This window comes from Chrysoperla carnea, chromosome 2 (genome assembly GCF_905475395.1).
Source record: "Chrysoperla carnea chromosome 2, inChrCarn1.1, whole genome shotgun sequence".
Classification (NCBI taxonomy): Eukaryota; Metazoa; Arthropoda; class Insecta; order Neuroptera; family Chrysopidae; genus Chrysoperla; species Chrysoperla carnea.
In genome coordinates, this window is record NC_058338.1 from 15,212,266 (window position 1) to 15,225,066 (window position 12,801).

The 12,801-nt window shown below is 28.4% G+C and overlaps 1 protein-coding gene across 1 annotated transcript; it reads right to left on the reverse strand.

Annotated features, from left to right (window-relative positions):
- Positions 1–772: 772 nt before the first annotated feature.
- LOC123292218 (peptidoglycan-recognition protein SA-like) lies at positions 773–2,703 on the reverse strand. The gene is made up of 4 exons (XM_044872786.1): positions 2,540–2,703; positions 1,766–1,967; positions 1,439–1,557; positions 773–1,150 (listed from the first exon to the last, which is right to left on the reverse strand). The coding sequence occupies exons 1-4, from the start codon at positions 2,601–2,603 to the stop codon at positions 963–965; spliced, it is 573 nt and encodes a 190-aa protein (XP_044728721.1). The 5' UTR covers positions 2,604–2,703; the 3' UTR covers positions 773–962.
- Positions 2,704–12,801: the final 10,098 nt, after the last annotated feature.

The following is a 12,801-nucleotide window of genomic DNA, read 5'->3' on the forward strand; positions in this document are numbered from 1 at the left end:
TTTAATTAGATAAATTATTATTTTCTAATATATTTATTTATAAGTAAAATAATATTGTTATGATTCCCAGCTGGAGATGGGGTCGTTCAAAGTGGCACCGAACAAGAAAGAGTGTAGATACGAGTGGACTTATATATACATCATAGCTCTCTCTTGCTCGGTGCCACTTTGATTTAAACGACCTCTAATAAGATAGATCCAAGACAACACTGCGGCTGGAAAAGCAACATATACAATTTGTAAACCATATCGTTAGCCATTTATATAATATGAAGTCTTATGAATAAAACAAAGAGGTATTGTATATGAGTATACATGAACCCACCAATTTTAGACTTTTGCAAATAAGTCAAAAAATGTATCCTATATAGAATGGGAAGGTTGCTTTTTTTGTTTATGTTCAAACAACGAGTTGCAAAACGTAAACCAAATCAAGCAATGAGTATAGCCAATCTTGTTTGGTACACTTGGCACATCATGTTATATTAATTTATTATACGTCAATGGATATTTAGTCTAGTGATGAAGTGGTCATCAATATATAATAAACTCCAATGGATAAAGCCCCGATAATGTAAGGGATAAACTCGGATACACAATAAAGAAAAGAAAATGCTTGTGATTATTTTATTATTATTGATAATAATAAAATTATAAGAATGTACAGAATTTTAGATACAAAAAAAATTTAAAATGTAATTTGTACAGTTTTCAAAAAAATTTATTTATATAAAAACAATAAAAATGTATAAAATTAAATATTATTGGGTTAAGGTACCAGTCTAAGTTATACAATATACAATTATTTCGAAAAATATCACCTTATAATTTAAATTCGAAGACATACAATTTTCTCTCTACTTTATAAATTATAGTATTAAAGAAAAAAAGTCAACGAAAGAACTTTAAAAATGATGCGAAAACCAGTAAAGGTTTTTTACATATTAAAATATATATTGTATTCATGAGGGTGAACTTGTCCAATGATCCCATCTTTGAATTTCTTGATACAACCGTAATCCAGGACTAGCCGTAGCAATAACTTGTCTTTGTGCTATTAATTTGTAACGAGTAGCTAATTCGCCCTTAGTGACACCACATTTTAGCAGATTCTTAGCAGCTTCTAATTGTTGTTGATTTGGTAGTTTTTCTATTAAATTAAAATTACTTATTTAATTAACAAGAACAAAAAGAGCGAGAGGTTTCGTTGGACACTCGGTAGGAACTATGTTCTTCACACCATAATTTATGTATATTTATTTCAAGAAAAATTTAAAATTCTTTCAAATTAAAAATTAAAAAAAATTTGAAGTGGATGTCAACGTGTGTCAACTGGGTATCAAAGTGGATAACGTGTGTCGATCCTTTATCTAGCCTCCATCGACCAAACGCGTGATAAGGAACATAGTTTAAAAAAACTTTCATACAAAAATCTTACTAGAAAAGTCGCCAATAAAACAAATACCAATCGATTTTGAATTCCATCCAATAGTGTGTGCTCCAATTCGATGCCATCCGGTTCCTTCATAAACGTTACCATCACCGCCAATTAGGAAGCTGTTTACAAAGAAAAAAAAGTTATGTTGAAATTTATTCCAAAAGAAATAAGCATAAACTGCAGTATCTGTCTAATATGCTCCGTTCGGTATGATCTCTTTTAGAGTATGGAAAGATAATTTGAAAGGGATCCTATTGCGGTCAGCGCAAAAAGTAGATTGAAAGAAAATAGCTTTGAAATAGATATATATTCGGGAAGATTTCTTACTTGAATCCAATGTCATCCCATCCATTGACATCCATATGTCCCGCGCGAATATTTTCAACAATTTCAGCACAATCGATTACAGTCTTGCATTCTGAAGTCACACTATGTGTTACAATTACATTCTGAACAGGTATTGTCATATATTCTACACTTTTAGCGGGTAAACCACCCCACATATATCTGGTAAGAATATTTGGACATTCTAAAAATAAAAACAATTCAAAATATATCGGGCAAATTACAATTATGAGCTTAAATTCTTAAATTTCTTTTAAAAAGCTTTTTAGTTCAATAATGATGCTGCTTGAGTCTCGGAGTTCTTAAAAAGTACTTATTTTTTTACTTGGCACACAGAATCAGAATACCGGTTGAAGGCATTACAAAGAAAAATCTAAACAGAGAAAATATAATAAAAATTTCAAGTCTTATGCTGTGAATTGGGGCAAAAATCGAAATTTATTTCGAATTATCAACAAATTCTTTTTCGTAATTTGAGAGTACTTATAGCTACTTTTTAGCCTTTACGACATGTTATTGTAGTGCATAAAAAGTGTAAAAATTATAATTTATTATTTTTTATATATTGTTTAAAAAGTCGCAAAAGTGAGTTATGTTACTTTGTGCCCGTACTACTAGCTAGGTTTTTCTACGGGCCTGCATCTATTCATAAAAAATCTTTCGTTAGCTGTAACTTTCAATAAAAACGAAAAAGCTGATTATGATGAATTTCTTCAAAAAGTATTTTACAAAAAGCGAGAAATAGTTATTGCTTACCTGCTCCAAAAACAGATAACAAAGTGTTTAAAAAAATAATTATAATTCCACAAGATTTCTGCATTTTTTAAACAAAGTAATCGACACTAAACTAATTGTATATACACATTGATTTAAGTTTGCGAGAAGAAATCACTGTTTAAAAATATAAAATTAAATAATGAATGTAGAAATAATAAAGTCACACATTAACAAACACTTTTAACAAACTCATTTATGAAACTCAGTTTTATATATAGATTAGCACCGAAAAATCATAATTTATAAATAATAAGAAATCATTCGTGTTTAATATACTACCTGGAAGTAGGTGATAATTTAATTGAGGTAATTCCCCTAATTTACAAATTTTTTTATGTTAAACAAATTTATTTTGTCTTTTAAATGTCAATAAGCCACAAACAATCAGCAATACATATTTCAAGGTAGGCCATTGAACTTCTTTTAGGTGATGACGGGGTCATGGAAGCTAGCGAATAATGGAAACGACTACAAAATTGTCTTCTCTAATACTCGCACTTGTGTACATGACATTCGGTCGTCTTCGTGTTGCTCCGTCACGCTGGAACTGGACTTTACCAATAAAAATCCATAATTTAGAGCCAGGATGCTGAATAATTATAATACGGACATTTAAAGTTTTCAAACCTGTTCTAAATCGTTTGTAGTTCAATGTAGTGATGAGATAAATAATTTTCAAGGTATTGAATAGGTATTTGAAAATCCTTATTAAAAAATGTAAAATAAAAGAACAAGTCCAGCATAGATTAACATAGCGTCGAGACCCCTTGAAAACAAGATCGACTCAAACCTTTCCAATAATGGACCTCTGCTGTTTTTTTGCTTTCCAGTTTGTATTGTACTTAACGCAGTCGGACTTTTTAAATTAAAAAAAATTTTTTTTTCAATAATAAATTGATTTTTTTAAAAATATATGTCGAGCACTATTTCTTGGGCCTCTGTTAAAACTTCAATCTTTCAACAAGCTTTAGAAAACAAATATTCACATTTTTTCCTAGCCACGCTGTATACAAATAATATTTATTTGTGTGGGTCATAAAGGTCAAATACACAATCAGTAATCTATAGATTCATTTCAAAAGTTGCAATTCTTCGAAAAAAAAAACACGTTATATCATAAAAGGATGAATGTTTACTATTAGCTCCCCTTTTTCAATAGCGCATACTTTGAGTGAAAATTTGAATGAACGTTTTTTAAGGTTTAAGGATTTTGTCAATATACATTTAAAATTTATTTCATTTCGTACAAATTTAGGTTTGGTATTGATTTTAAGTCCAGAAATACACATACGAAAATCTTAGTTTTATTTTTTAACTAGAATAAGGTATTATCGTTAGTCAAAAATAAATCATGAAATTTAAAAAAAGTTAATCATAAAAGCACATTTTTCTTTTAAAATATTAAAATTAAAAATCGTAATCATGTCACCTTAAACGCGGGTAAGCCCTGCTGTGATGTCATAGCGGTATGAGACATAGACCATCAATTAGTTCAGTGTAGACAGCTGGGTATAATGTATACATAGATAATAAGTATTTATATTTATTATAATCAGATGTCTTTTAATATATTTGTCAAACTTATTTGTGTTATTTCGTATAGTGATACCCATATTACGTCATTAAATTGGATGCCCACTTTTTTGACAGTTTAAAAAAGGTTTAAAATTTAATTTAAGTTTTTGGCAAGAAAGCGTGTGTATTTTTCCGAAATAAATTTTTGGTGGGTTTTTATTAGCAAAATCAACATTTTGAAGTACTTTTTCAAAAATAGTGGAATACCCTATTATACAAATTTCGTTTACACTCGGTATACACAGTTTTTTTTAAAAATGTGATTAATAAACTCTTATTATTATTAAATTTTTTGTATCTTCTTATAAAAGGGAAACCCCCCGACTATCAATCATATTGCTTAATCTCTACAGACTTCTGCTCTGACGTATTTTGTGAATGTCAATAAATTGTTTACGTCACAAAAAAAGATCTCTCATTAGAATACCAAGACTTGTTTTTAATTTAAATATATGTATGAAACTTCAATCCCAATATTCACTTTTGAAACATCGATTTAATACAAAAATTTATTTAATCTACAGCTATATTTAAAAATTATAAACCTATTATAATATGCAAAATATTTACTTAGTTCAAACCGTTGGTCATTAGAGACAAACCGCGTTTCGATTTTATTTTTGATGTTGTATTTTTATATTATTTTTATTTGTAATTATTATGAATTGATTAAAACTAGAACATCATGATTTTGTCTGTAAAGGTAAAATTATTAAAATGTATTTATAAACGTTCGATATTTTCAAAATAAATAACAAATATTTAATTAAAATCGTTGATATATATTACTATATTATTATATAGGATGGGAAACTTAACTCGAAAGTTCAAATTATCATTTTTTTTGTGGCAAACATTTTGTAATGACAGAATTTTCAATAAAAATTAAGGTCTATGTTGCCCAATGAAACGTCCCAAGTTTATTACTACTTTTAGTACTATTGGTCCCATAAAGGACGTTAATGGATGTCAGTAATAAAAATAAACAGTAAATGTCGAAAAATTATTTCTGTTCTATTTCGGTTTCCTATTTAGTATACCAGTCACTGAGCCATGTAATTTTTCATGGCTTTTAACATACGCTGATGCGTAATCACTTGACAATAAAAGAAGTTCTATGAAAGTATTTCAAGGAGTGTGACTTACGAGACCATCATTCTGAATCATTTTCTCCCACTTATTTTAAAAAAATTTTTAAATCTCTTTATATTATAAATGCGAAAGTAAGCATGTTTGTTTGTTTATTTGTTAAGCTTTCATGCTTAAACTAGCAAATGATTTTTAATGAAACTGTACAGCAATATAGCTGATATATCAGAATAACACATGATCTATAATTTATAAAGATATATTTAAAAAAAAAATAAAAAAATTAAATTTAATTTGGCATTTGAAATTACCATAAATTACAGATTTCTATAAAAATAGTCAATATAATATATTTCAAAGCCATCTTCTCTGATATATTCAATGAATAATTAGTATTATACATTTAAAAAAAATAATATATTTTACCTGTGTAAAACAATTCCCATCATTATTTCGAGTGTTATAGAAAAGGGATAAGCGGGAGCAATCTTTACCAATCTTTACTTTTAAGTCCAGCGAAGCGGGTGGGTATCACTCTAGTAACATATAAATCAGTTGATTCCTCGAAAATGAAGTAGAATTACCAATTTACCATATCATTACTGTGTTATATCAGATATGATATGAGATTTTCATTATTTATAACATCATACATATTATGTGTCGTTTACCAAAAAATAATGAGAGATGTGTTTAGCATTAGTATTGTGAATATATGTGTAACAGATTAAATTAATTATTTGTCATACCAAATAATGTTGCCTAAAAGGTACAGGTATTGTATTCAGATTTTCTGATTGAATAAATTCTACATGGGTAGGTAATTGATACTTTTCATTTCACATAATTTATAAAACAGACAAATTTTAAACCAAATACATTGTTTGAAGATGACAGATTTATAGGCTAAGAGCCAGTAAACTTCTCCCTATTTTTATATTATAAATGTGAAAGTAAGGCTGCTTGTTTGTTTGTTTGTTTTTATGTGTGTTTGTTTCTCTTTCACGCAAAAGCTAATGAAAGGATTTGAATGAAACTTTACAATAATATAACTCATACAATAGAATAACACATGAGCTATAATTTATAAAGGTATATTAGGAAAAAAAAAATTTTTTAAATTCAATTTAGATAACATTTTACTACGCCATATCGCAAGTTTTGGGCCCTGGAGTTCTCTGGTTGTATAAACTCTGGTTTTTTATGAATTGTCATAAGAGACGACATCATGATCAATGGCGCACGATTTTGAAGAGGTTTAATGTCAGAACATTTTTAAGCGAGTATATTTATTGCAACATACTTTTAAATGTTAATATTTTATTATAGGAATCATTTTTTTTTTTGGACCATACCTACAATCGATTCGACGTGTTTTTGATACATCGAAAAATTTACTGGAAGTGTCTATTGTATTACAGAAATCGTTAATTTATGGTTCAAATTAATGCTGATATTATTTTGAACCATAAAGCGAAACAAATTCTTAAAACTTAGCCTAGTTAGCCGACATTGTACATAGAAGTAAGCGTCGTAGACATCATTAAGGAAAATACAGTTGTCTGTTTGTGTTGGCAAACATCTATCTAGAAACGTAGCTTTAGTTGTTTTATTTCGAAATAGAAACATTGAAGTTGCCGTTAGCAATTATCACAGTACATCCTATACATTATTATTATAGACATAAACAAATAAAATATACTATTTTACATTTCAAGTCCGAAATTGACTTTAACCGATTAAAAGTGTGATAGAAATCACAAAGGGAAGATGATTGAATTTCCGAGCACTTTTTCTCCTGCAAAATAATAAGACAGGAAACCGCATTTTTCTAGCATGTGTGGAAATGGGTTAAAATAAAGAGGTTATTAGATGGAGAGTGAAGTGTTTTTCTAGCATGTGTAGAAATGGGTTAAAATAAAGAGGTTATTAGATGGTAACGATACACTGCTCTAATTATAGAATTGTAAGGATGCATATATAATTGTATGGATTGCATTTATGACTTACATTGAAAATTTAATATAATTGTCTCACAAATTATAAATAAATAATTAATTAAGATAATTTACATTTGAAAAATAATATTTGTACATTTTGATTTCTTATTATCACAATTTTTAATGCATTAAGTTTAATTAATTAGTGTTTTTCAATAAACATTAACATGTAAAGAATTGCAAATTAGTCATAACAGCCTCCTTTAACGCCAAAATTTTTCACTGGAAGCGCTGGCATCGATATTGTCTCTACCATGACTAGGCACACAACGAGTTTAGTTAATTGCAAGAGCCAATCTTTCTAACGGCACCAATTTAGATGTAGATTTTGATCGACGCAACTTCCAAAACATTTTTTAAAAAGAATTGGTCCAGTAGGTTGAGGTACCAAAAAAAATTCCTCTTTTTACTCTTTTATTCTTCTAAAATGGTTAATGTACCTAATTGTGTATTTTCGGGGTCGTATATTCCACGTACAATCCAATATTGCTACTGTTATAATAATAAATAAATCAACTACTGCATTCACTTAATACACTACAAAGGATATAAGCCTGGTTGTTGTTATTTCATTGTTTATCATTTTCTGAAATATCATTTCTATAATAGCTTAGTTTGTTTTCATAGTGTAGAGTGTATTAAAGCTGCTGTTAAAAAATATTGTTATTCACTTAGCAACTAATAGTGAAAATATCGTGCTTAATTCTAAATTAAATATTATAATTAAAATATATTAAATATTATAATTTAATATTGTAATTAAAATATAAAGAAATGAGAATTAAGAATTATATTGAGCTTCTCTTGGCCTTTATTTTGATGCCATAAAACATAAATTTATAATTAATTAAAAAATAATTTTATTATTAGTGTTTGACTACTGAAGTTTTATTATATTATCTCAAAATTTTTAGAACTTACGTTCATTTTCAAGAAATTAATAAAAAAAATAGAATAATAAAATAATAAAAATATTCTATTATAGTATGTACTACCAAAAACCAAATATAATATTATTTGAAAAATAATTCGTAAAAGATCGAATGCTTCTATTTCACCTAAACTAGAAAAAAACAACCAAGCTATGGTTTCAAAACTGACTTTTATTTTTTTTATTGGATTCTAGGTATAGCTAGAGCTTTACCTAATGTTTACATTTTAGATAAAAATGTCATTTTTAAACTTTGAATGTAAGCCCACATGCTTTGTAAGGTTTTCACTCAGTTGATTTTCTTGAAAGAAAAACGAAACACGAAAGAAAAATAAAAAAAAAAGATAAGTATTTAGTTACCAACTCTCATCACACAACAAAACAATATTGTATTTTTACTTTATTTTTTTCCGAAAATGTAGACTGTACCGAAAGTCATCGGGGAGAGTTTCTTTTTTTTTTATAAATCGTTCATGACCCCTAAAAAAGAATTGATATGGTTTCACAGATGCCTGTCTATAAACATATACCGAGTATTTTTTTTAACTTTACATTTACAAAAAAATGTGACAGCAATTGGAGAAAATTCTCAATGATTTTGTTTAAATAATAAAAATTTCATGTATTCTACAATTTCTTAGAAGAGGGTTAGCTAGAGAATTTAAAACTGATACATAAGTTAATGTCATGTCAATAAAGATGTGCCAACTTCAAAGCGCCACTCTCCTGTTTATTGTGATTCTTGCTCTAAATAGAGATTATAAATGTGTATTTGAATTGGGTTCATATTCAAGAAGTGCCTCTTTTAATTGTATTCCTTTGGCCTCTTTTCACCCTTTTATGCAGACATTCATGTTTTCAAAAACTTGGAAAGACAAAATTCCATTCAACAGTAAGAAGCACTAAGTGATGGAGAAATATTCCGTTAGTGATGGTGATTAGTTGCTCAGTTTTTTTTATATTATATAATATTATTCCTCAAATTAAACTTTATGCCTCACTTATTTTTCGTGTCGTGTATAAGTCGTACTTATTATTCGTATTTTTTATGCCTCTGTCTACATACACGGTGTCAAAAACAACTGATTTCATATCGATTCATACTTGGTTGTAGATTATTATGGGTTGGATCAAGATCATCTTCCTTATGGCGCCATTCTTTTTTATAAGCCGCCGTCAAAAATCAAAATTTTGACCATTTCTTCGATAAATACCCTGCATTTTTTCATTTTAGATAAACCAAACCAGAGATTTTATGTTCAACGAAGGACATTTTTTTGGAAAACCTCTAAGAGATCGCCTACAGGAGCAGTACTATATCAAAGTTTTGAAATCGCGGAAACAGCGGGATTTTAAAATTAAAGAAATGTCCTGTTTGTATACATTTTTTATATTCATGTAAAAGATATGGTCTTTCCAAAAACGCGCAAAATGATTGGCTTATAAGATTCGATTTTTTCTGGGGAAAACGTTAGAAAATCAAGGCTAGATTTATAGAAGTTGACATTTACTGGCAGACGTAGTAAAAACATATACAAACAAACCTATACAAACAATAAACTGTAAAATAGTACAAAAAACCATGTTGGTAAACTCACGATAAAACGGTAAAAACCCCTGACTGTAAAGAAAACTTTACAGTAAAGTTCATTTTTAACGTTGATACCCTGTATTTTCATTTTTTTCTAATATAATTAAAAAAAAATGCTTTAAATCTGGTTTTCTGTGGAAACGGAAATTATATTATTACCTTTGATATTATTTTTAATAATAATTTTCTAACCATACATAATACATTCAAGTGTTTAACTTTCAGAAATAATGATAATAAATCTCAATTATTTTAACTAAAACAGCAGGTTCCTGAGGTATCATCTGAAATTTCTGTGGAATGTCGTCGATCATATCCTTCGATTAAAATTTCAGGTGGTATCCCAGAAAAACGCACGTACAAACGGCAAATGTACAATTAAAACTACTACAGGAAAAGTTTATTGGTGCTCAGTTGGTTAAAGCATAACCAATTCCGTCCGCGGTATGCCTAGGGTAACGGGTTCGATTCCCGCCATCGCAACAAAAATTTATTTAATTAATAGTTGTGATGGGCTGGTGTAGTGCATGGTATATGCATAGATTTTCAGCGGAAAAGGTAGTAAAACACATAAATGGTATCTCACTGGGCTCTATAGCCTAAGTGTGTCCTTCGTGGACAGCCAATATAACCTAACCTAACCTAACTCCCGTCAACCGTTCGGTAATCTTTAATTTATAAATATTAACACGATTATTATCATTAAAATTATTACACAAATATATGACAATATTTTAGACAACGATTTATGCCGTACAGAGCCGAATATCCGTAAACTAACGAAAGCACACGAACAGCTCCGATAATTGGTAGGTAATATTTTTTCGCTTACGCCTTTACTCTCGTGTTGAGAAAAATTCTTACAATTTTTCAAGGGCTTGCAAACAATAATTTGAAAAAAAAAAACTGTAGATAAGCTACGAAAAATTTGATATTTGAAAAAAGATAACATTATATGAAGATAGAAAAACTTTCAATCACATACACGCTTTAAAAAAAAATTATTTATGTTTTATATCGAGCGTGACCAAATTTGCTCATAACCAGAGTGCTGAGGGACTAAAATAAACCATATATAAGATATTTTTTTAATATCTCAAACAATATCAACAATAGTAAAGTATTAACAATAGTATTAATAAATTAAATGAATGAAATGGCATTCCACATCATTATTTTTATTATTATCGACAAATAAAAATTTTATTATACTGTTTATTGTGTATATGGGATCGAACGGGAGTGTAAAATTTATAATGATTGCAACATCTGCAAACAGTGGTTTTAAACAGCCAGTTTGCGTGATAGTAAACTGCAACCACAAATGATTTAGTTTTATTGAGCTTATTCATGTTACAAGTACTGTACGTCAAATTTTTTTAAGTTTCTTGTTTCAATTATGTTTACAAACGGAAATATTTATTTCTAGTTTAATTTGTTCTACAAACGAATTGGAAAAATCAATTTATAAAAACCAATCCAACTAGATATTTTCTTTTTTAAATAAAATAAATCGATTGTTTAAAATTTTTTTATTGTTTACATCTCTAGAAAAGACCTAACAGAGTTACAAGGACACTCTGTAAAAACCCAACATTTGATTAAAACTATTGATTTTCTAGAAGTATGATTGTGAATAAGCGTATAACATAATTATTAGCTTGGCCATATATCAATTTACAAAGTAAAAATAAATAATCAATTTATGGCAAAATGTATATATGTATTGTATCACAAAAGTAACGGAACGATACAAGAATTATCCAGGAATGGATTTTTGAAGAGTTTCAAGGGTCAAAATATTATATTTATTGAAAATCATTTTGTGACGATGAAATTGCAACAAATGGGAACACCTATTTTGAATTATCGGTTCGTGAATAAAACACTAAACAAATATTTTTAATTCGAAACATTATTTTGCTAGCCGATTAGTTATCACAGAAATAGAGAGCATAATTTTATCCATAAATTAACGTAAAACATTCTTTGATTGATTGTAGTGAGCTTTAATTGGTGGAAAATGTAATCAATATAATTTAAACTAAAGTGGATTTAGTAAATTAATTGTAAAAATTATTTTCAACACTATATTAACACATTTTCATCTCTATCTCTATATATTATAAGTGCGAAAGAAAGCATGTTTGTTTGTTTGTTTGTATGTTACACTTTCACGCTAAAACTAGCGAATGGTTTTTAATGAAACTGTACAGGAATATAGCTGATATACCAGAATAACACATGAGATATAATTTATAAAATATATTACCAATATACCAAAACTTATAAATTACTATAAAAGCAGTCATTTGACATTACCATAAATTACAGATTTATGTAAAAATATTGAATATAAAATATTTCACGACTATTTTTTCTGAGTGTGATAGAAAGGGATAAGCGAGAGCAATCTTTATCAATCTTTACTTTTAAACCCAGCGAAGCGGGTGGGTATCACTCTACTAAACAAATATTTTTCAATAAAATACTGCTCTGGAATATTGTTGGATCCTCTTGTTACTTTTGTGACACACGATTGAATAATATTCTGGATGTACTACGACAGTGAACGTTTATGTAACAAGAGACATCGAAACTGAATTAACACCACAACATCGTCGTTACATGAATGTATAAAGTAAACTTTATTATATTTGTATATTAAAATTATCACGTCGAATACATATAAGTGAGACATTTGTGTTTAAACTAGCAGTTAACCCACCTGCTTAGCTCGGCACTGCAGGTTTAAATACAAAGCCTATTGCGTTATTATAAAATTTCAGTTCATTTGCCATAACTTATCTCCGAAAATTTTGTTGGTTTTAAATCCTAATTTTTTTGAAAATAAAATGCAGCCCATGTTATATTAATGTATGCAAAAACTTTTCTCCGCTTTTTCACCACCTTAAAGTTAAATTTTCAAGAATCATTCCTTAGGTTTATCTATAGTGACAAAAAAAAAACCATATGCAAATTTACATGGCCCTCTTACAAGAGTTTTGGCTCTGCGTTGATATGTTGACACCCGCAACACTAGACGTGCAGATAT